Source organism: Cheilinus undulatus, linkage group 11 (genome assembly GCF_018320785.1).
Source record: "Cheilinus undulatus linkage group 11, ASM1832078v1, whole genome shotgun sequence".
Lineage (NCBI taxonomy): Eukaryota > Metazoa > Chordata > Actinopteri > Labriformes > Labridae > Cheilinus > Cheilinus undulatus.
The window spans coordinates 47,336,765-47,363,025 of NC_054875.1; the positions used below are offsets into that span (position 1 = coordinate 47,336,765).

Consider the following 26,261-nt stretch of genomic DNA (forward strand, 5'->3'; position numbering starts at 1 on the left):
AGCTTAGCTTTTGATTAATATTTATCTATTTTATTTATGATATTTATTTATTTTAGGCCTTCAATCTGTATTTATTTATGAATTTTATTCTTTTCCTACCTAAATTTTTTTTAGTTATGCTTTTTAATATTTTAGTTCTTAGCTTTTATTTGTATTTAGGTTTTACTTATTTTTATCCTTTTATCATTTTTAGGATCTCCAGTGTTTCCTCTGGGGGAGCCCTCTGCACCAGGAGCAGTGGTCGGCTATGGCTGCAGGGGTCTGTCTCGTGGGTTCCTGGTGGAGGTTTGGTGTCTCTGCCTCATCCCTCCTCTGGGTCCTGCGTCGTGGTCCTGTGGCTGTGGGTGACTCTCTGCTCCTGGTGCATACGGCTCCTCTGATGGCGCTTTCTCAACTGGTTCATCTGTACTCAGCCTCTTGGACTCAGCCTAATGTCCACTATTTTTGTGTGTGTGTGAGTGTGTGTTTGTGAAACAGTGTGTGGGAGTGGGTGCACATGTAACTGTTGTCTGTGGGGTGGTTGATAATGGGATAGGGTGGTTGCGGGTGTATCTGTGTGAGGGAATGACTCTAATTGTCTATGTTAAGCAAAAGGTGGGGGTGGGTAGGTTTGAGGGAATGTTTTTATTTTGTCTATGTAAAGCACTTTGAGTTACATGTTATGTATGAAAAGCGCTTTATAAATAAAGTTTGATTGATTGATTCAAGTTTAATGTGAAGTCCAGATAGAAAACTAACTCTAAAGACAGTGATGGTCAATAAAAGACAGAGTTAGAGGTCAGAATCAGACAGAGAACAGCCAGCCTCCCTCTGTGTTTTTACTCACTCATAGACTTTAATGCAGAGCAGCTGCTTTATTATTGGGACTTTATTAGCCTGATGCTATTTGACTCAAATACAAAGAAAGAAGCTCTTTAACAACAACCCCAATTCCAAAAGGCTGGGGCCCTGTGTAAAATGCAAATAAAAACAGAATCTACCAGAATGTATCAAACCTCAAAAAAGTTGGAACAGGGCAACACAAGGCTGGAAAAGTAAGTGGTACTAATGAAAAACAACTGGAGGAGCGTTTTACAACTAATTAGGTTAACTGGTGACAGATCAGGAACATGACTGGGTATAAAAGGAGCATTTTAGAGAGGCAGAGTCTCACAGAATCCAGAAACAATGCCAAAGCTCATTTAAAATGGACTGAGGCAGAATGGAAAACTGTTCTGTGGTAAGCATAAAACTCTTCTAGGAGACTAGAACTCAGTTTTTCTGGCCATTCTTATTTTGTTCCTCTTCTTCTTCTCCTTGTTCTTCTCTTTGTGAAACACCTTTCCGTCCGCCTGCTTCCTCCAGCTCAGTCTGACGTCCTGTGTCACCCCTTGATCCCTCAGATTCTGTCTGAGCTGAGAGACACAAACATGTGGTCAGTTACATCCAGCTACCGCTAACATGGTCCTTATCAGGAGCATGGACTGGTATAAAGAAGGATGACGTGTCTGTGCCTGCTGTACTAAAGTGAAGCCAAATGACCACGTATGATGGTCACTGACATAATAACATGGTTCATGTTTCATTTGGTTTTACTAACTTTAAAATATTAAAAGTGAAGGAGACCAACATGGCCCCATCAGCCTGATATTTCCTATATTTAAGAAACGTTTTGATGTTCCTGGTTTAGAATATTATCTTTATTTTTATCTTATTTTACTGCACATAGTAAAAAAGAAAAAGAAAATAAAATGGAACAAGAAACACAATCCATGGAGTAAATGATAATTTGGAAGTCAGTAAAGAAATGTGCAGGAAATAATGGAATACATTAGTACTCTACAGATAATCAGAGAAAATATTAAAGGAGATATTAAGAAAAATATGATAAGATTAAAAACAAATATGAAAAGTAAAATAAATAATTACAGCAGAGAATAATCAACTCTCAGATGGTATAAAAGAAATTGAGATAGGGATGTTCAGAACCAAAAAATAGACACAACATATAGATAGCGATAAAAAAATACATTTTTTAAAAATCCCCTTTTTGCATTAATTCTTTAATCAAGATCAGACCAGTTATAAATGTCAAATATTCATTAATTTTAATTAATGCAATGAATGAATGTCAGTTTAACTGCAAGACCCTGATGTTTTTATATTAAAAAGAAAATATTTTTCATAAACCACACCCAAACTGAATTGTCTTTAACGCATCATCACAACCTTGCATTATATTAATAATTAGCAACAACTTTTATTTTAATGCATTCATATTTTCTTAGATTTTTAAGACTTAAGAAAATAATTACACTTATGATGTTCGTGACCAAAAATGGAGGGATAAAATAAATAGCAATAAAATATTATACATTTAAGAATATCCAGTGTTTTTGCAAGATTTTTTTTAATTCAGATCAAACTTGATTGTAAACATCAGTAATCAATCCATTCTTATGAATTGAACCATTTTGATTCCAGTTTCAGTGAAAAAAATCCTGATTTTTCTGATGCAAAAGAACTTCAAATTTTATGCGTTGTCAAATTTCAATACATTATTACGCTCAGGTTGTTTGTGACCAAAAATGGACATCATGAATAGTAGTAAAATATTATTATACTTGAATATTTTTAGGAACTGAACTCTTTAATGCCAGATTAAGTGCAAAACCCCCAATTATTCTAATGTGAAAAAATAAAATAGAATAAATAAAGGGGGGGAAAATCATATACTGCATAAAACTTGGATTTCCTTGACAGGGATTATCACAGCTATTAATATGTTATTATGAACAACAATTTTTTTTTTAATTTTAAGATTTAATAAATTGTTACAATCAATTAAGACCATACATAAAACGCAATCAAATCATATAAATTGAAAAAAGTTTTTTTTCTTTTGTTGCAAGATTCTTTTCATTCAAAATCAGACCTGATCATAAATATTAAATATTAATCTAGTTTTAAGAGTTTAACCCTTTCAGTGCCAGCTCCCATGCAAAATAAACAACAGAAAAACAGGAAAAAGCATGCAGTTTCACCTCATGACAAATATGGAAAAATGCCAACATTTGGTGATGAACAGGAAAAACTACAAATTTGAAGACTCAGAAATGAAAGCCTAATGTTGTTAGCATGAACACAGTCTAAATAATAAAAAATGACCAAACAAGTCATGCAATAACCTCAACACCCTTGAAGGGTTAAAGATTAAAATAATAAAGGTTTACCTCCTTCAGCATGTCCTCCAGCACGGCAGGGTCGTTCAGATCCAGAGAGGAGCTCTGCTTCACCAGCCTCACCTTGATCACTTGTTTGGAGACAGGGACTTTAAAAAGAAAGTTCATGAACAAATCAACATTGGTGATGGATATTCATCTGGATTCCTACAAACGTCCTAGTGAAACAAGATAATGGTGCCAGTTTTGGTTCTGATTCCCTCTTTCTGACCAGCGTCAGCAAAGGACCACTCATCTGATGGTTCTAGATTTTCCTGTGATGGGAGGTGTGTGTGGAGTGGTTTTACCCTCCCTGATCTGCTCTGAAGATGATCAGAGTCGCTCTGATTTCAAACATTTTACATGTTCAGTATTAATGATCAGAAATCCTGCTGTGTGGTGGGAACACCGAGGACAGTCGGGAATGCTCTCTGTGGATTGTTGCAAGAAATGGAATGACAGCCAATCAGGAAGCAAGCTGACTGAAGGAGGAAGCAGAACAAACACAGCCATGGCAACGATAGTAAACATGAAGCAGGAAGTTAGATGGTTGTCAGAAATAGAGGAGCAACTTCTTGATTGGTGGCGACAACAGGAGTGTTTATACAACATGTCCTGTAAAACAAACTACAGTCCAACAGACAACAATGGATGTAGCAGCTAGCTAACAGCTAGCTACATCTACCTGAACTGAATTTGATCTTACCGCTGTAGCAGATGAATGCTCTCTTGTAGTGGCATTGCCAGTCCTCCCATTTGCCAGAGTTTCCAAAGTCAGCTGCCACGCACATCTCATTCTTATACTGGTTGTTTGGTTCACCATCTTTCCAGTACCTAAATGTGGATCTACTTCCATCCATCCACTTCCAGGACTCCCTGGAGAGGCCAATCCAGACACGTTGTCCTGATATCTGCTCTTCTATCTTCTGGTTCTCCTCCATGTTCCTCACACTGGCCAGGTCAGTGTGGTGTTCTCTGCAGTAGCTCACAGCATCAGACCATGACATGGCGGTGGGGGCGAGGACAAATGTCACATTGGACCCTGAAGATAGACCAAAGAGAGAGAGATCAACATAACAAGGACATCTGTCCTCAGTGGTGGACTCTCCTTCAGTGCCCCAGTGGATCCCCTGGTAAGTAATGGTGACCACACCCCTAAATCTTGAATTTGGTGTTTTACATCAAATAATTAAAGACATTTCCATAAAAAGTTTTAGCTTAGCACACAACAGAAACACAGCAACACAGTCTGGAATAAATGACTTTAAATGATGATCCTTGAACCAAAGAGAAGCTGAGAGGTAAAGAAACTTCACTGGTTAAAGCTCAAATGATTCGTGTTTTTACCTGTAACGTCACTGCAGACTGGCTGATGGTGGACTTCCCACTTTGCATCATTTCACAGTCCGTCAATATACATGTTCACACAGTGTTCATTGCTGTGCTGGTTATTAGGTTGTCCAGGGTTCCAGTTTCTAAACTCGGTCTCTCCAGGTTTGTAGAAACTTGTGTTTGTCAGTGACCACCTCCAACTGTTCACGTCGTCGTACAGACCGATCCAGGCTCGCTGAAAGCAAAATTTGATGGTTTCTTCAGCTTCAGTGGTGGAAAAAGTCCTCAGAATCTTTACTGGAGTCATCTACCAAACCATGAAAATGTTCTGAGTAGTTGTACATCACTCTAGTTAAATTCTAACTAACCTCTAATATTCCCAACAGTTTTCAAACCAGAGAAATCCTTCATTAGAATGGGGCGTGTCTTGAATGTTCCCTCTCCTGCTGAGCTGTTTTAAACAAATTTCCCCCAATGGAGGATCAATAAAAGTTTATCTGATCTTAAATAAAGCTTAGACTGACCGGTCTGATTGCCAGGCTACACTTTTCAAACTGCCATACTCCTCAGTGTTAATTTTGGAAACTATTTTAAATTTAGTGATTGCTTTTAGATTCAAATATTCTTAGGCTTTAGTCACATTTTAGTCATTTTTAATCTTTATAGTTTTAGACTAGTTTTAGTGGATGAAAGCTCAAAATCTCTGATAAAAAAGGTGTTGAAATTATAAACCAGAGAACAGACGACTCACATAGCTGAACTCTGAGTAGTTCATTCTGCTCAAATCTGCCATGTCATTCAGGATCTTCACGTCGTTCATGTGGTCTATGGTGGCCAGGTCTGTGTATTTCTCTCTGCAGTAGCTCCGAGCCTCGGCCATGTTCTTCTCCTCATAAACAAAATGATACCGACGCTCAGCATGACAGAGAACGGCACACAGTCCTGCAGAGGAGAGAAGCACCATCATCAGATTCAGACACAAACATTACTGAGAAATTCAAGTATGGCTGCCATCGTCTCTGTGAGAAAAACTCCTGCAATGACAAGATCATTTATGTTCAAACTGTAAACTTCATAGATTTTATGGAAATAAACATACATTCTGGACTTGATTCCTATTCCAAAAAAGTTGGGACTGGGGCAAGAAAAGACTGAGATTTGTGCAATTCTCAAACACCTACAGTACCTTATGCATTCTAGAGGTCAGTAGGTTCACTGGTAATAGAGAATGACATCCCAACTTTTTTAGAAAATATGGAAGAACTTTTCTTTATTCATGATTATTAAATTCAATATTTTCTTTGAAACTGAAGCCTGCCATGGAAAAATCACATTTACATTTCAAAATGTAGCCATGAATAACATCTAAAACTGACGTATATATTGAAGTATTATTGTCACAAATAACATTGTAAACTTTTATTTCTGTTTGATTTTCCCCCTCTTCCCTCCAACTTTAAACAACCACCCTAGTGGCGCCCTGGTGACCCCCCAGGGGCCAGGAGCCCCACTTTAAAACACCCTGAGTTAGGATGACTTGCCTGCTGCAGAGATGATGCTCAGGAGAACCTTCTCCATCCTCGCCATTTCTCTCCTCCTCCCTCAGCTCAGAATGAAGATCTGCAGCTGCTGGAATAACACTGGGGTTAAATAGGAACCTTGTCACTGCCACACATGCAAATTTATTTAGGTGAAAACTGCCTATCAGGCTCTTCAGCGTCACAGGGCCGGGTTATTCAGAAGGTTTAATCCTGATAGAAAATGACTCAGATGGTAGACCACTCCCTTTTACCAGGGATCAGGTCATCCAGCTCACTTTAACCACACTTATTTTATATAAAGACTCAATAGGATCAATCTGATGCATGAACAAATTTCTAAGGACTATTTAATACAGATAATCAGATTTTATAAACCAATCATGGTAAATATAATTTAGGATGGGCAGGAAGAAGTGATCTGAAAGAGAGACACAAGGTAAGTATACAAAATTAAACAGGAAATGACAAGAGTGGGAAACATGAGGAAAAATAAAAAGACTGAAGAGCTGCATGACACCCTGCACCCAGTACACCAAGAAACAACACAGAGCGACACAGGGTTTGTGGAGCAGCGCCCCACATATAGCAGACACACAGAGCCTTTGGGTTACAGAATCATGATGGATTTTTTATGACAAAACAAAACGTATTTAATGTGGCAAACATAAAACTGCAGGTTAAACGTTTGCTGCCCAGACCTCAGAGTTGATTGGCTGGTAGTTGTGTTAAATGGAGCCAGACAGACAGTGTTGTGGGCATGATCACTCAACCCCTACCATTAACCCTTTATCTCTCAACCCTAACCCCCCACATTTATCCCACAATGCTCATCATTAACCCTTCAGTAAAATACTTAAAAAAAAACAGTTTACCTACAGCTCATCAACTACTTAACATCAAATAACCTTTTAGACATTTATCAATCTGGCATTCACCCCTACCATAGCACTGAAACAGCCTTAATCAAAGTAAGAAATGACCTGCACTTTAACACAGACTCCAACAAACTATCTGATCTAATTCTTCTTGATCTCTCTGCAGCCTTCGATACAGTGGACCAAAATATTTGAATCAACAGATTAGAGGAATGGGTGGGGCTGTCTGGTACAGCCCTACTTTGGGTCAAAACCTATCTGCAAGACAGAGATTTCTTTGTGTTCATAGATGATTTTAAATCAAATACAGCAGGTTTTAAGTGCTGAGTACCTCAAAGATCAAATCTTGCACCATTATTATTTAACATTTACATGCTACCACTACTACATATCATTCAGCAATACAGAATAAACTACCACAATTATGCAGACGATACACAACTGTACATTTCACTATCCTCAGATGATCCTGATCCCATAAACTCCCTCCACCAATGTTTAAATGAAATACACCTGTGGATGTCTGAAAACTTTTTACAATTCAACAAAGACAAAACAGAAATTCTCATATTTGGTTCCAAAACTCAGAGACATAAAATCACTGCTCATCTCAGTTCAGTATCCTTAAAATGCAACACAGAAGCAAAGACTCTTGGTGTTATCATGGACAGTGATCTAAACTTCAAAAGTCACATAAATCAGATCACAAAATCAGCATTTTATCATCTAAAAACATCTGAAAAATAAGGAACCTTCTGCCAACACCTGATGCAGAAAAATTAGTACATGGATTTATTACAAGCAGGTTAGACTACTGCAATGGTTTATTCACCGGCCTTCCTAAATCATCTGTTCAGAGATTACAACTCATTCAAAATGCTGCTGCAAGAGTTCTTACCAGAACCAAAACATTTGAACATATCACACCAGTCCTCAAATCTCTCCACTGGCTCCTGGTCCAAACTAGGATCGATTTTAAGATTTTGTTGCTGGTTTACAAAGAACTGAATGTCCTGGTGCCTCAGTACATTAAAGATATGCTAATAAGCTATGCTCCAGCCAGAACTCTCAGGTCTACAGGCAGCGGTCTTCTGACCATTCCACGCTTTAATTCCAAAACAGGGGAGGCTGCTTTTGGCTTCTATGCCCCGAGTAAATGGAATGCCCTGCCTGCAGACCTAAGAGCGGCTCCAACAGTAAACCTTATCATCATCCCTTCATCCATCAACCCTTACCCTCAAGTTGAAATGTATGTCCGTCTGTAGGCCTTGGAGAAAAGTAAGAACAACAGCAGCACACAAATCTAACCTGTTTATCCAATCAGATCACTTCCAAGCAACAGTGGTGATAGTTCCTCTTAACCTTCTGATTGGGGAGCCAAACATGTTTTCCACTGATCTGAATGAATCATCACAGCTCTGTACAAAGACATTTACAGATGTGAGTCGTCTCCACAGTGTCTCACTCATTTGAATGTTTGCGTTTGCATTAACAAATTAAGGATAAAGCAATGGTAAAGGAGATACTCACATCCTGGGTTGGTCCTGTGACAGACATCCAAATGATGGATTAAGACAAGGCTGGAAGAAAGGCTGCAGCAGCAACACACCTTCCCTATCCTGTTGTATCTACCTCCATTTTTGTTCCAGTATTTAGGTCTGAAAATGTTTATTTCAACAGACAAATCACATAAATGTTCACTTCACAATGATTTAAAGAGAGAGAAGATCAGGGACGTGCACAGACATTTTGGGGGGCAGGGGCTCAAGTGAGAAAAAGAGCACTTCTCTTCATAAAAAATGTTTCATAAGAGAAATACATTAACCCATCACCAATGTCTTTTAATAAACTCACATTTAGTTGATGGATACTCAACAGATTTCTACAAAATAAACCTGATCACACAAAGACAATATCTGCTTTAGTTTCACTGGGTTGATCACAAGAGTAAGCAAGAACACAATAAGCTATGACACCATGGTCATGTTTTCTATGCATCTAGTCTAGTAAATATTTAGGATAACTCACTGTGGCTACTAGTTGTTAGCTGAGGATCCTACAGTCAGAATGATGCAGTAGCTGTTTCAGACAGGACTCTACAGGTTAAAACATTGTGTTTTCATGTTCTGGTCAATTTAGAGATTTTGGTCTATTTTGCATCCATGTCTTCTTTCACTCTAAAAGAAAGAAAACTTATATAAATGCAGATAGATGGTGTTTATTTTACTGTCCTCTGTCTGCTTGTAGATTTCCCCTGAATTCCCCAAACAAGCTCCTCTACATATTTAAACATTTCAGGGTAAAATACTGTCTTGTTATTAACTGGGGAAGTTCAATGGTGATCTGTTTTAGTTTATTTTTTATCCCGTTTACCTGCAATGCCTTGGTAAATATATGCAAATGAGCGCATTTTAATTAAAGAGTGCCTTATTTGTATATTCATGCAGTGATTTTGATGAGGGATTTTTGGATACATGTACCCGTATTAACCTGTAGTCACTCCCCTTTAGTGCAGTATATTAGCCTGTATGACCATGATGAAGCTAAGGCAAACTTATTACATCAGCTAGTGGCCCATATGTGTACATCAGCAAGACTCACGTTAACCATACTTGGTCTTGTCTTTTGCACACTTGAGTTGTTTGTTCATCAACGCTTACTTCCAAACAAGAGAAGAAAAAGCAGAAACAGCAGCAGACTGTGATAGAGAGCTAGGGTCTGCTGCTGGTGTCTGTGTGTGTGTTCACAGCAGCTGCAGGAGAAGGGAGGGGGGTCATCCGGTACAGAGGGCATCGGAACTCATCATCTCATAACCTGCTGTTTAGAGTTTTTCTAAATCTATGTTTCTTTGACAGGAAAGCTGTGCACAAACAGGGATATACAGTGTATATATATACAGACACCCCAAGCAGGACACTTTCTCTCTTGGAAGAAAAAGGGCAGGTGCTCAAGCCCCCTTTAATGTCTATGTTTGCACGTGCCTGCCCAGCAGTGTCAGCGAATACCTCAAAAGGGGCCCGCCAGTCACTGCTGGACAAAAGTTAGAAGTTTGATTTTAAAAAACATACTATTATTATTATCCATCCAGCCTGCATCCATCCATCCATCATCCATCCATCCGTCTATCACCCATCCATCATCCATCCATTATCGATCCATTCATCCACCATCCATCCATCCATCTATCCATCATCCATCCATCTTAAACCCTAATGCTAAGGTTAGCTGTAAGTAAAAAGAGTGTTAAGTAAACTAAAGTAAGTAACTTTAATATGGGCTGGATAACAGAAGAAGATACCAGGAACGACTGTGGAGCCTATGAGGTGCACCAAACAATATCATAAGAAACACTTTCACACAATGTCTGTTTTTAAAGGATTTCTCCTCATATTTAGAGAAGGATTTTTTTCAAAGAAGCAATAACACAATCACAATCATTTCTTTAACTGAATCCAGCAGTTTCCACTCTCCAGTTCCAGGTGGGTCCAGAAAACCTGACCTACAGTAGTAAGGTCAGACTCAAACTTAATGTCTAATCTCTAATGATGAAATAAAGCTAGCATTATCTCATCAAATTATCTCTTGTTACTCTGTGTTATCAACATAACAATCATCAACACTAATGGACTTTAGAAATTACAAAATCTTTAGAATAACCACAGTAACAATACTTCTCTAAATCTATAGATTCATACTTACTTAATAACCAATAAATAATGCACTTTAAATCACTGTATCGGCAATACAATAATTAAACTGATGGTTACATCATGAACTTTAAACCAAACTTTTCCCTTTTGTGTAGAAAAAACAATAAATGGTCACACCAAATATGAAAATAAATGCATTTAAAGTCTTCAACATGTAATGGTGACTTAAACTCATATTAACCACACACCAAAGCTATTGACAGCTTCATGTATCAAAAGGTTAAAGTGCTTTAAACATTAAATAAAGCTACTCTTTAGGGTGCTAAAGCACACTTGAGGCATTTAAAGCAAGATAATAATTAATTCAGTGCATGAATAAATGTGTTAATCATTAAACACATAAGCTAATTCAACATGTGTCACAATGTTAAGTTTCATTCAAGTTAGCATTGCTAATGACTGCTAGCTTTGCTAATGACTGCAGCTAAATGAATGGAGTTTTGCTCAAGGCTATTAGCCGCGGCTAGCGGAGCTACCATTAGCATCTCACAATTTATACACAGAGTATTTGTATTAGTACTTGCGTTAGCGGTTAGAGCTAGTGCTAGCATAGCATTCAGCTGTTAGCATTAACTTCTGAAATGTTTGCATGATAAAAAGAGCTCACCATGCAATTCCTCTACTACAATGGAGATAGTCTTCGGTCTTCTTCTCTCCCATGAGGTGGGTATGTTGCAGGAGGTCTTCAGATGGTTTTTGTTCACTGTTCAACTTTTCTTGATGCTTTCAAACTTTTCTGAAAGGGTTGACAGTGGCTGCTCGTCATCCATGCAGTGGCTCAAAAGGAAGTTTGGGTTGCTGTCAAGCTACGTTGTAGATGCTAGACAGGAAGTTGAACTAATGGGCTGGACTTGCCCCTTCACAATAAGAGCTCAGTTAACCTGGGTTGCACATCCATCATCCATCCATCCATCCGCCCATCAACCCATCTATCCATTATCCATCCATTCGTCCATCATCCATCCATCCATCACCCATCCATCATCCATCCCTCACCCGTCCATCCATCCATCCATCCATCCATCATCCATGATCCATCCGTCCATCATCAATCCATCCATCATCCACCTATCCATCCATCCATCACCCATCCATCATCCATCCCTCACCCGTCCATCCATCCATCCATCCATCCATCCATCATCCATGATCCATCCGTCCATCATCAATCCATCCATCATCCACCTATCCATCCATCCATCATCCATCCATCTGTCCATCCATCCATCTATCCATTCGTCCATCATCCATCCATTATCCATCCATCCGTCCATCACCCATCCAGCATCCATCTATCCATCATCCATGATCCATCCGTTCATCATCAATCCATCCATCTATCATCCATCTATCCATCGTCCATCATTCATCTATCATCCATCCATCCATCCATCCTCAATCCATCCATCCATCCATCCATCCATTCATCTATCATCTATCCATCCACCTATCCATCATCCATCCATTTGTCCATCACCCATCCACCATCCATCCTCCATCCATCCATCCATCCTCCATCCATCATGTTCTGCTCCTCTGCAGCAGTAGAATCATGATCTCATTACTTCCTGAGGCTGTTCAGCTTCTTCCTCCTGTTTCTTCTCCTCCTGCTTCATCAGAAAGCGTCTCTTCAGCTCCTTCTTTGGTTTCACTGCATATTTATTCTCCTCCTCCTACAAAATGAAGTTACTCATGAAGTTACTCACCACTTGAAAACTTTTAAATAAGGTACTTAATGACTCTTACTCAAGTATTTATTTTATGAGTACTTTTACTTCTACTTGAGTAATTATTATTGTTAAGTAAAAGTACTTTTACTTGAGTACTGTAACTTTGTACTCTAGTCCCCACTGTGAAAGAGTAAACTCCAAATAAAACTGCACAACACGAACCATGCCGACTGTAAACATCAGTACATGACTTTTGTCATTTTTGAAACGAAAAAAACTCACTGCTGTTCTTTGTCCTTCTTGAAATTTGTCAAGTTCTGATAAAACTGGCGCTTTAACAGCATCAACGCTAAAGTCTTCCACCATAACTGCACCTGCCTCTTGTTGCTGCTTGCTTACGTCACCAATCCGCTGCGTCCAAAAGTGCTGCCCCTCGTCGCTGATTGGTCCTGTCACTTTCTAACTGGACCCAAAAGGTTCAGACGGGAGTTTTGCAAGATGGATTGACCAGTGAGAAACACGGAAACAGGCATATCAATCTGCTTTGGAAGGTTAATATGGAACAAGATATACCTTTAAGGGTTAAAATGTTTTTCCTTTTTGTAAGGAGATGTACTTGACTATTCTGACTCTGATCAGACCCCATCCAATGAGAACGACAATGAGGCTGTAGTTTAACCCTGAGCAGTTCCTTTAACATCCTAACACGTTTGTCCCTAAAGACAAAAAATGTCTGCTTCCCAAAAACTGATGTAATAATTCTATTTTTTTTTTCCACTTTAAACAAGTCAGTATTCTAAAACTACTTCAACCTGAAATGTACACATCAAATATTAGTTATAATTTGGGAATTTTAACCCTTTGATGGCCAGCATGTTTACACAACTCCACTCTTAATAGAAAAAAATCACACACAAACTTGACTTGACGGTAGTTAGTCAGAGGAAAAAAAATGCATAATAAATAAATAATTTCCAAGAACATGTCTGTAATCGTGTTGTTGTTGGACAGTCAGAGCTGAGGTTTCATACATTTAGACTCAAACATGAAGAATCAAACAAGAAAAAAATAAATGTATATGTTACGGCCGCCGCCGTCTGGGAATCTTTACCTCTCTATTTGAGTGTGTGTGTGTGTGAGTGTGAGTGTTTGCCTGGCACTCTGCAGCTCTCAGGTTGCCCCTGCTGCATAGGCTTATTGCAGTGATTCCATCCACCTGTGTAGAAGAAGCCTGATTGGCCTGGAGGTCCTGCAGCCCAATCCACCAACCAGAAGAGAGGATAAAAGGAGCCAGCCACCAGAAGACAGCAGCAAGCTGTAACCAGCCATGCTCGCGTGCCTCTCACTAGTTGACATTATTGTTAAACTATTGTATCTCTGTAACTTTGTTGAGGCACTAGTCTTTTGTGGTTTTTGTATAGCCTAATTAGTTACCTTATACACACACTTAGTTTATCTGTTAGTTTGTTTGCTGTTTTGTAATTCCTTTTGTTAATTAGGGTAGTTAGGTTTTTGGTTGCTTTTGTTTGCTAAAACTCAGTTAGTTTAATAACTCTAGGTTAGAGTCTCTTTTTGTTCTCATTTTCCATTTTGCAGGCACTCTTTAGCCCTTAGGTTGCCTCACTTTTGTTTGTCAAACCAACTTTACTTTTGTTAATAAATAACTTTATTTAAACCTTGAACATCTGGGTTTTTTTTTATGTTACTTCCCTTTCCCCTAGCGAGCTGGTTGTAACAGTATATCAGCAGGATCTAACCCCACATTAGATGCTTGATATGAATATTCAAGTTTAATGTGAAGTCCAGATAGAAAACTAACTCTAAAGACAGTGATGGTCAATACAAGACAGAGTTAGAGGTCAGAATCAGACAGAGAACAGCCAGCCTCCCTCTGTGTTTTTACTCACTCATAGACTTTAATGCAGAGCAGCTGCTTTATTATTGGGACTTTATTAGCCTGATGCTATTTGACTCAAATACAAAGAAAGAAGCTCTTTAACAACAACCCCAATTCCAAAAGGCTGGGGCCCTGTGTAAAATGCAAATAAAAACAGAATCTATGAAACACATCTCAAAAAGTTGGGACAGAACAACACAAGGCTGGAAAAGTAAGTGGTACTAATGAAAAACAGCTGGAGGAGTGTTTTACAACTAATTAGGTTAACTGGTGACAGATCAGGAACATGACTGGGTATAAAAGGAGCATTTTAGAGAGGCAGAGTCTCACAGAATCCAGAAACAATGCCAAAGCTCATTTAAAATGGACTGAGGCAGAATGGAAAACTGTTCTGTGGTAAGCATAAAACTCTTCTAGGAGACTAGAACTCAGTTTTTCTGGTCATTCTTATTTTGTTCCTCTTCTTCTTCTCCTTCTTCTTCTCTTTGTGAAACACCTTTCCGTCCGCCTGCTTCCTCCAGCTCAGTCTGACGTCCTGTGTCACCCCTTGATCCCTCAGATTCTGTCTGAGCTGAGAGACACAAACATGTGGTCAGTTACATCCAGCTACCGCTAACGTGGTCCTTATCAGGAGCATGGACTGGTATAAAGAAGGATGACATGTCTGTTCCTGTTGTACTAAAGTGAAGCCAAATGACCACGTATGATGGTCACTGACATAATAACATGGTTCATGTTTCATTTGATTTTACTAACTTTAACACACTAAAAGTGAGGGAGACCAACATGGCCCCACCAGCCTGATATTTTCTATATGTAAGAAACGTTTTCATATTCTTGGTTTAGAACATAATTCTTTTTTTAAAAATCTTGCTTAGTGCACATAGGAATAAAGAAAAAGAAAATAAAGTACAACAAGAAACAAAATCTATACAGCAAATGATTATTTGGAATTCAGTAAAGAAATGTAGTACTCTACAGACAAAGAAAATATTAAGGAAGACATTAAGAAAAATATGATAAGAAAACAAATCTGAAAATTAAAATAAATAATTAACCACACATCATTAGCAATAATAATATCATACATTAAAAAAGTCCCCTTTAGGGGTGCAGGTGGCAGAATGGATAAGGTGCGCGCCCCATTCACGCATTCGAATCCGGCCCGAGGCCCCTCACCGCATGTCTCTCCCCGCTCTCTTCCCTGTTTCCAACTCTATCCACTATCCTCTCCTCTATCAAATAAAGGCACAAAATTCCCAAAAATAAACCTTGAAAAAAAAAAGTCCCCTTTATGCATGAATTCTTTAAGATCAAACCAATTATAAATGTCAAATATTCATTAATTTTTAAAATGTAACCCTTTAAATGTCAGTTTAACTGCAAAACACAAACCCTTATGTTTTTTATACTAAACGGAAATATTTGTCATAAACCACACCCAAACTGAATTTTCTTTAAGGCATCATCACAACCTTGTATTATGTTAATATTGAGCAACAACTTTTATTTTTATGTATTCATATTTTCTTAGATTTTAAGATTTAATCAGAGATTTGTTATACTCAGGGTGTTTGTGAGCATAAATGGCCAGCATACAGCAATAAAAATATTATACAAAAAGATATTTTCAACCTTTTTTGGGCCCTTTTTAGATCAAGATAAAACCTGATAATAAATCTCAAAACATTTATTATCTTTTAAGGAATGTAACCCTTTTAATGCCAGTGAAACGGCATAAAAAAAAAAAAAAAACACCCTGATTTTTCTAATTTGAAGAACAAAAAAGAAACACCCTTGAATATGTTACTTATACGCAACAGCTTTTATTGTTGTCCATTAAAAATTTCTATGATTTTAAGATTTAATACATTGTTACACTCATGATGTTCATGACCAAAATGGAGGGCATGAATAAATAGCAATAAAATGTTAAACATTAAAAAATATTAAACTTTTTTGCAAGATTTTGTCAATTCAGATCAAACTTGATTGTAAACATCAGAAATTAATCTATTCTTAAGAATTTAACTATTTTGATTCCAGTTTAAGTGAGAAAAAAACAAACAAACAAAAAAAGAAAAAAAACAACAACTGATTTTTCTGATGCAAAACAACTTCGAAATGTATGCGTTCTCCAATTTCAATACATTATTACACTAAGGTTGTTTGTGACCAAAAATGGACATCATGAACAGCAGTAAAATATTATTATACATGAATTATTTTTAGGAACTGAACTCTTTAATGCCAGTTTAAGTGCAAAACCCCTAATTGTTCTAATGTGAAAAAATAAAATAAAATAAAATAAATAAAGAGGGAAAAAATCATATACTGCATACAACTTGGATTTCCTTGACAGGGATTATCACAGCTCTGAATATGTTAATTATGAACAACAACTTTTTTTTTTAATTTTATTTTGAGATTTAAAAAAAAATTGTTACACTCAATTGAGACCATACATAAAACTCTATAAAATCTTACACATTTAAAAAAACTGTTGCATGATTTTTTTTCCACTGAAGATCAGACCTGTTTAAAAACATCTAATATTAATCTAGTTCCATGAATTTAACCCTTTCAATGTCAGTTCAAGTGCAAAATAACCAACAGGAAATCAGGAAAAAGCATGCAGTTTTACCTCATGACAAATATGGAAAAAATGCCAACATTTGGTGATGAACAGGAAAAACTACAAATTTGAAGACTCAGAAACGAAAGCCTAATGTTGTTAGCATGAACACAGTCTAAATAATAAAAAATGACCAAATAAAGCCAAACAATGGCCTCAACACTTTCAAAGGGTTAATGATTAAAATAATAAAGGTTTACCTCCTTCAGGATGTCCTCCAGCACGGCAGGGTCGTTCAGATCCAGAGAGGAGCTCTGCTTCACCAGCCTCACCTTGATCACTTGTTTGGAGGCTGTTAGGGCTTTAAAAAGAAAGTTCATGAACAAATCAACAGGAGTGTTTATACAACATGTCCTGTAAAACAAACTACAGTCCAACAGACATCAACGGCTGTAGCAGCTAGCTAACAGCTAGCTACATCTACCTGAACTGAATTTGATCTTACCGCTGTAGCAGATGAATGCTCTCTTGTAGTGGCATTGGCAGTCCTCCCATTTGCCAGAGTTTCCAAAGTCAGCTGCCACGCATGTCTCATTCTCATTCTCATACTGGTTGTTGGGTTCACCATCATTCCAGTATCTAAATGTGGATCTACTTCCATCCAACCACTTCCAGGACTCCCTGGAGAGGCCAATCCAGACACGTCCTGATGCCTGCTCTTTTATCTTCTGGTTCTCCTCCATGTTCCTCACACTGGCCAGGTCAGTGTGGTGTTCTCTGCAGTAGCTCTGGGCATCAGACCATGACATGGCGGTGGGGGCGAGGACAAATGTCACATCGGGCCCTGAAGATAGACCAAAGAGAGAGAGATCAACATAACAAGGACATCTGTCCTCAGTGGTGGACTCTCCTTCAGTGCCCCAGTGGATCCCCTGGTAAGTAATGGTGACCACACCCCTAAATCTTGAATTTGGTGTTTTACATCAAATAATTAAAGACATTTCCATAAAAAGTTTTAGCTTAGCACACAACAGAAACACAGCAACACAGTCTGGAATAAATGACTTTAAATGATGATCCCTGAACCAAAGAGAAGCTGAGAGGTAAAGAAACTTCACTGGTTAAAGCTCAAATGTTTCGTGTTTTTACCTGTAACGTCACTGCAGACTGGCTGATAGTGGTACACACACCGGTTATGGTGCCACAGTAATTATACATGACCACACAGTGCTCTCTGCTGTGATTGTTACTAGGTTGTCTATCAGTTGTAACATTCTCACCTGTGACATTCATGCAGACTGGCTTGTGTGTTAATCCACACGGCACATCAACCCACAGTCCTGTGCTCCTCATATTCACACAGTGCTCCCTGCTGTTCTCGTTATTAGGCTCTGACGGGTACCAGTTTCTAAACTCGGTCTCTCCAGGTTTGTAGAAACTTGTGTTTGTCAGTGACCACCTCCAACTGTTCACGTCGTCGTACAGACCGATCCAGGCTCGCTGAAAGCAAAATTTGATGGTTTCTTCAGCTTCAGTGGTGGAAAAAGTCCTCAGAATCTTTACTGGAGTCATCTACCAAACCATGAAAATGTTCTGAGTAGTTGTACATCACTCTAGTTAAATTCTAACTAACCTCTAATATTCCCAACAGTTTTCAAACCAGAGAAATCCTTCATTAGAATGGGGCGTGTCTTGAATGTTCCCTCTCCTGCTGAGCTGTTTTTAAACAAATTTCCCCCAATGGAGGATCAATAAAAGTTTATCTGATCTTAAATAAAGCTTAGACTGACTGGTCTGATTGCCAGGCTACACTTTTCAAACTGCCATACTCCTCAGTGTTAATTTTGGAAACTATTTTAAATTTAGTGATTGCTTTTAGATTCAAATATTCTTAGGCTTTAGTCACATTTTAGTCATTTTAATCATTATAGTTTTAGACTAGTTTTAGTGGATGAAAGCTCAAAAAACTCTGATAAAAAAGGTGTTGAAATTATAAACCAGAGAACAGACGACTCACGTAGCTGAACTCTGAGTAGTTCATTCTGCTCAAATCTGCCATGTCATTCAGGATCTTCACGTCGTTCATGTGGTCTATGGTGGCCAGGTCTGTGTATTTCTCTCTGCAGTAGCTCTGAGCCTCGGCCATGTTCTTCTCCTCATAAACAAAATGATACCGACGCTCAACATGACAGAGAATGACACACAGTCCTGCAGAGGAGAGAAGCACCATCATCAGATTCAGACACAAACATTACTGAGAAATTCAAGTATGGCTGCCATCGTCTCTGTGAGAAAAACTCCTGCAATCAAACGTCACAGAACCCCCAAATTCCAAAAAAGTTGGGACAGGGGCAAGAAAAGACTGACATTAGATCAATTCTCAAACACCTACAGTACCTTATGCATTCTAGAGGTCAGTAGGTTCACTGGTAATAGAGAATGACGTCCAAACTTTTTAAGGAAATATGGCAGAACTCTTCTTTATTCATTACAGGGGTGTCAAACTCAAGGCCTGGGGGCCAAATCCGGCCCTTGGTACAGCTATACCTGGCCTGCAAGATCAGATCATATTTTTATTCTAACTGGTTCGCTGGCATGAGGTCTGCAGATTTCCTTATATAAAATGTAAACTCAAACTTGATGATTTAAAATAAAGTTGTTTTAAAGTCATAAAATCTGAAGATTTAAATGTCGAAATAATTAGATACAAATTCAGAAATGTGGGAAAAGAAATTAATTTGTGTATTTATTTCATATTTTCAGCTTTTTGGTTCATATTTTTGACTCATCTCATATTTTGACCTTTTAAACTCATGATTTAGACTTTTATTTCACATTTAGACCTTGTCTACTTGTAACTCTACTCTCATATTTTAATCTTTTAGACTCACAATTTCAAATTTAAACAAATTTTATTCTATTATATGCATATTTTGAACTTTTAACTTGTTTTAGACTTACTATCTCATAAAAGTCCCTTTCAAAAACATTATCTTGACTTTTTATGTCCCATTTTGACCTTTTAAACTCATGATGTAGGATTCTATCTTGAGTTTTGACTCACAATTTAAACTTTAAACTCATATTTTGGCATTTTAAGACCTGATTTCTATTTATTTTTAACATATTGATCTTTCTAAAAATGCTATTTTTGACTTTTTATGTCAAATTCACCTTTCAAACTCATAAATAAGAATTCTATCAAGGTGGAGGCCATTCTGAGAAACATGGATCAGCCACTTCATATCTCCCTCAGTGAGCAACGAAACAACGGTGGTGGACGGGTCCTATCCCTGCGCTGCAGGACAGAAAGATTTAGAAAATCTTTCATACCATCAGCTATTAGACTTTATAATTCTACAGTAAACAGATGAGAATCCCAGACGATTGAATTTCCCTTCGGGGATAAATAAAGTTCTTGTATTGTATTGTATTGTATTGTACTTTTATGATACCTCTATCTAATCAATATTCTCAATAAATTACTCAGAAAAACTTATGAATACAATCTGATAAATGATTAAAAAAATGCCCCCAAATGGATTATTAGTTTACCAGAAACACCTAATAAATAAAATGAGATCCTAAAATGTAATTGTTAAATTTTGTGGAATTTTTGATTTTTTTAAATTTCAGTAGAAAGTTACATGAACATTTCAGTTCCAAAACATTTGAATTTTCTGGCCGTTATTTGTGTTTTCAAGCGTTAAGGAGTTAATATATTTGCCTTTTAAAATGTTATTTTGACTTTTAATTTTGTGTGTTTTGACCTTTTAAACTAATAATTTTGACTTTTGATCCCAGGTTTTGAGCCTTTAAACGTATCATTTTGACTTTTTAAATCTCAAACTCACTTATCATCAATGCTGAGTTTTTTTTACCCATAATTCATTACTAGTGAAAATGAGGTTGACAGTTCATGGTTTAATGTTGACCCTGCTAGGCTCTCAGGTCAGACCTAAGTTCAGAATCCGGCCCCTGCTGTGACTGACACCGCTGCATTATTACATTCAATATTTTCTTTGAAACTGAAGCCTGCCATGGAAAAATAACATTTACATTTAAAAATGTAGCCATGAATAACATCTAACACTGATGTATATATTGAACTATTATTGTCACAAATAACATTGCAAACTTTGATTTCTGTTTGATTTTCCCCCTCTTCCCTCCAGCTTTAAACAATCGCCCTAGTGGTGCCCTGGCGACCCCCCAGGGGCCAGGAGTCCCACTTTTAAACACCCTGAGTTAGGATGACTTGCCTGCTGCAGAGATGATGCTCAGGAGAACCTTCTCCATCCTCGCCGTTTCTCTCCTCCTCCCTCAGCTCAGAATGAAGATCTGCAGCTGCTGGAATAACACTGGGGTTAAATAGGAACCTTGTCACTGCCACACATGCAAATTTATTTAGGTGAAAACTGCCTATAGGACTCTTCAGTGTCACAGGGCCGGGTTATTCAGAAGGTTTAATCCTGATAGAAAATGACTCAGATGGTAGACCACTCCCTTTTACCAGGGATCAGGTCATCCAGCTCACTTTAACCTCACTTATTTTATATAAAGACTCAATACGATCTACCTGATGTATGTACAAACTTTTAAGGAATGTTTGATAAAAATAATGAGACTTTATAAATCAATCACGGACCAGTGGAGAATAAATCACCTGCCGTGTCTGACTGATATATATACAGTGCTTAACAAATTTATTAGACCACCTGTCATATTTGTCTCAGAGACCATCCAGCATCATGAAGAGCTTTAATGCAGACTCTTTAATTTTCAGTGAGCTCTCCACGTTTTACCATTTTGAACAGGAATGAGGAATTTCAAACTGAATTCATCCAAATTTGAGCCGGCTCACTGGGCTTCTCTGAGAAGTCAGGAATTAATCGAGCATAACATTCAACCACTAAAACTCATTTTTCTGTCCAGGAATGCAAGTAAATAACTATAATTTGACATGTTAATCAAGAAATATTAATGTGCTTTACTATTTTTTCCGTTTTTTTTGTAAATCAGTGACTTTGAAAATTCATGGATAACAATAATAATTCTATTTTAGCATTAAAAATATCATTTGGGTTAAAATGCTTCTACATATTGGTATATTAACCATTGCAGAAACATAAAAAATGATTTTGTTAATTACTAATGCTGTTAATTTAGGGCAGCTGTGGCATAAACCTTACTTTGGGTGGTGGTCTAATAAATTTGTTAAGCACTGTACAACTCTCCTATTTATATATATATATATATATATATATATATATATATATATATATATATATATACTATATATATACTATACATATATCTACATATATCTATTCTATCACTATATCTACATATATACATATATCACTATATCTATATCTATATCTATATCTATCTATCTATCTATCTATCTATCTATCTATCTATCTATCTATCTATCTATCTATCTATCTATCTATCTATCTATCTATCTATATATCTATCTATCTATCTATCTATCTATCTATATATATATATATATCTATATATATATATATACATTTTTGTGGAAGGTTTGGGCTTCAGATGTTTTGGCAGTAGCATCAAACCCAGTTCCAGACAGCGTGACAGCCATAGAAATATTCAGCTAACATATCTCAGTCGCCCCCTTGTGGCTGGCTGTGGTATAGGGAGCAGTCTCACTGTTAGAGGCTAAAAATGACCAAAAACTGAGAGAAAATAAAAATATCTAAACACTAACATGTTAATTAGACCATTTTAGATTTGTCTTTATTATATGTGAAAGTCTGCCCCCCAGAGTGCCTGTTTAGGGAAAACCTGGCTCTTGTACAAATGTAGTTGATGACCCCTGCTCTACAATTATAGACCAGTTTCCCTTACTTCACATGTTGGAGCAGTAGTGCAAAGGATGATTGCACAAGGGGTGACATTTCATATAGACAGTAAAGGTCTTTTCTCTCTTTGTCAGAGTGGATTCAGGGAAGGGAGGGGGCTACAGATCCATTAAGAAAGCTCAAGTTAATAAGGAATCTATCACGGCTGTATTCTTTGATGTTGAAAAAGCGTACGACATGGCATGGAAAGAGGGACTGATGAATAAATGAGAAGGAGCTTCATGACGTCTTTTATTCTCTCCTTCAGCCGAGGAAACACTGGACCATCCTTTACCAACAGAGAGATGAAAAGACGACCCACAATTCTTTGCCTTAACTTCATTTAAAGTGACGCACCTGTTGACCGCTCATCAAAACAAGCGATCAATTTGACTGTAACTTTACTCTCCCTGATTTAAACAGTAAAATTCATTGTCAAACTTATAACTTATGTGATAAACGGAAGGAAAAAGGGATGAACAGAAGAATATTACAGACATGACGACTAGATCATTCCACTTATGATAACAATTTCATTTCTTCTAATTCCATTTTTTATCCAAACAGTAAACCGATCAGTCAGTATTTGAATCTGCATTTGTTTAGCTAGTATGAAATATGAAAGAAAATGTGATAAACGTTTACCACAACCAACTCAAGTGAAAAAGGCATGTTACCATATTGTTATTATTATATTTATCATCATAATTACACAAGTAAGACACAGTTTATCTCAACTCATACCTTTCAACCTATCAACCTTTCATCCCTCAACCCTTTCTCTCATCCATCATCCATCAACACTAATCATCATCCCTCCATCCATCAACCCTTACCCTCAAGTTGAAATGTTTGTCCGTCTGTAGGCTTTGGAAGAATATTGGTAGAAGAAAAAGTAGGAACAAATGCAGCACATAAATCTAACCTGTTTATCCAATCAGATCACTTCTATCAACAGTGGTGATCGTTCCTCTTCTGATTGGGGATTCAAATGTGCTTTCCTTTGGTCTGAATGAATCATCACAGCTCTGTACAAAGACATTTACAGCTGTGAGTTGTCTCCACAGTGTCTCACACATTTGAATGTTTTTGTTTGCATGAACAAAGTAAGATCAAAACAAGGGTACAGGAGATACATCCTGTTGGTCCAGCGACAGACATCCAAATGATGGATTAAGACAAGGCTGGAAGAAAAACCTTCCCTGTCCTTGTTACAACCAGCTCGCTAGGGGAAAGGGAAGTAACATAAAAAAAACCCCAGATGTTCAAGGTTTAAATAAAGTTATTTATTAACCAAAGTAAAGTTGGGTCGATAATAAACAAAGTGAGGCAACTAAGGACAAAAAGGTGCTGTGCAAAATGGAAAAACGAGAACAAAAAGAGACTCTAACCTAGAGTTATTAAACTGAACTTTAGCAACACAAAAGAAACCAAAAACCTAACTACCCTAATTAACAAAAGAATCACAAAACAGCACCCAAACTAACAGATAGACTAAGTGTGTGTATGAGGTAACTAAGCTACATGATACAAAAACCAAAAAGACTAGTGCCTCAACAAGGTTACAGAAATACAAAAGTTAACAACTATGTCAACTGGCAAGAGACAAGTGAGCATGGCTGGTTACAGCTTGCTACTGTCTTTTGGTGGCTGGGTCATTTTATCCTTTGCACTCTCTTCTGGTTGGTGGATTAGGCTGCAGGACCCCCAGGCCAATCAGGCTTCTTCTACACAGGTGGATGGAATCACTGCAATAAGCCTATGCAGCAGGGGCAACCTGAGAGCTGCGGAGTGCCAGGCAAACAAGAACACTCACACACACAAGCACACACACACACACACACACACAAATAGAGAGGTAAAGATTCCCAGATGGTGGCGGCCATAACACCCCTCCCCTTAAGATACAAACCTATAATAAAAAGGTTTGTTACAAAAATGCACAGTTCACAAAGTCATCAGTATAATCTGGACAGCGCATCAGCAACAACATTTTCTGACCCCTTTTTGTATCGAATCTCTAGGTTGTAGTCCTGCATAATCAGTGCCCACCGCATGAGTCTTTGGTTGTGATTGTACATGCGCTTTAAGAAAACTAGTGGTTTGTGGTCAGTGAAGACCACCACTGGCAGAGGACTTGAACCTACGTATACTTCGAAGTATCGAAGTGACCACAACAAAGCAAGTGTTTCTTTTTTAATAGTGGAATACTTAACCTGGTGTTTGTCAAACTTGCGGGAGATATAACACACTGGGTGATCTACTCCATCACTATCCTCCTGTAATAGGACAGCCCCGGCTCCCACGGCAGAGGCATCTATCTCTAATTTGAACGAATGGGAGAAGTCGGGAGCTGCGAGGACGGGGGCGTGGCTAAGGAGGGACTTAGCGCTGTCAAACGCATGCTGACAGTTGGGAGACCAAGCGAAGTCAATTTTTGGACTCATCAGCGCAGTTAAAGGCTGAACAACGGAGGAAAAGTTGCAACAAAAACTGCGGTAATAGCCTGCCATGCCTAAGAAACGCTGCAGGGCTTTGCGCGTGCTCGGGACCGGAAAATCATTGATGGCAGATACTTTTGCAGCGAGGGGTTTGACTTGGCCCTGGCCCACCTGTCTCCCCAGGTAGGTGACAGTGGCTTTGCCGAAGTCGCACTTAGCGAGGTTTAGGGTGAGGGAGGCGCGCGCAAGGTGAGTGAACACCTGTTCGAGGATGTGGAGGTGCTCCTCCCACGTCATGGTGTACACGATTAAATCATCCAAATACGCGTTACAGTTAGGCAGCCCAGACAAAACTGTATTAACAAGCCGTTGGAAGGTAGCAGGTGCATTGCACATACCAAAAGCCATCACAGTGTACTGTAGGAAACAGTCAGGAGTCACGAATGCGGAGATCTCAGACACGCGCTCAGTTAACGGGACTTGCCAGTACCCTTTTAACAAATCTAATTTGCTGACATATTTCGCGGAACCGAGAGTGTCAACACAATCTTCCATTCTGGGAAGAGGATAAGAATCGGGAACAGTTACAGAGTTTACTTTAGGAAAGTCTGTGATAAAACGAGGAGAACCGTCTGGTTTTGCCTCCAACAGACATGGAGAACTCCAGGAACTGGAGCTTGGCACAGCTAGACCATTTTCTAGCAGGTAATCTGTTTCTTTCATCATAAGCTCTCGCTTCACGGGGTTAACTCTGTATGGATGCTGTCGGATGGGCTTGGCTTCTTTTACATCAATATCATGCTGCAAAACAGTTGTGCGAGTTGGAACATCATTAAAGAGACACGGGAAACGACCAATTAACGCAGTTATGTCACTTTGTTGCGCGCAGATTAAGTGGCTTAACTGTGAAGGTAGCGCTTTAAGCATCTCAGAGTTTGGCAGACGAGCAGTTTGATGAGACAAATGACGGGTCTTTAATTCATCCTCATCATCGATGCAAGTAGAAGGCTCAGTAACTATTAACGCACTGACAGCAACAGGATTAGGCTGTGGAGAAACCACGAGTGGAGCGGCAGCGGGGTTTGGTTCACGAGTAAAATACGACTTTAACATGTTTATGTGACAGACACGAGTTTTACGCCTTCTCTCC

The 26,261-nt window shown here is 38.2% G+C and overlaps 1 protein-coding gene across 1 annotated transcript; it reads right to left on the minus strand.

Annotated features, from left to right (window-relative positions):
- Positions 1–1,244: 1,244 nt before the first annotated feature.
- Positions 1,245–21,137, minus strand: LOC121517358 (macrophage mannose receptor 1-like). Its single transcript, XM_041799058.1, has 6 exons — positions 21,063–21,137; positions 5,284–5,474; positions 4,629–4,767; positions 3,907–4,242; positions 3,213–3,310; positions 1,245–1,394 (listed from the first exon to the last, which is right to left on the minus strand). The coding sequence occupies exons 1-6, from the start codon at positions 21,097–21,099 to the stop codon at positions 1,245–1,247; spliced, it is 951 nt and encodes a 316-aa protein (XP_041654992.1). The 5' UTR covers positions 21,100–21,137.
- Positions 21,138–26,261: the final 5,124 nt, after the last annotated feature.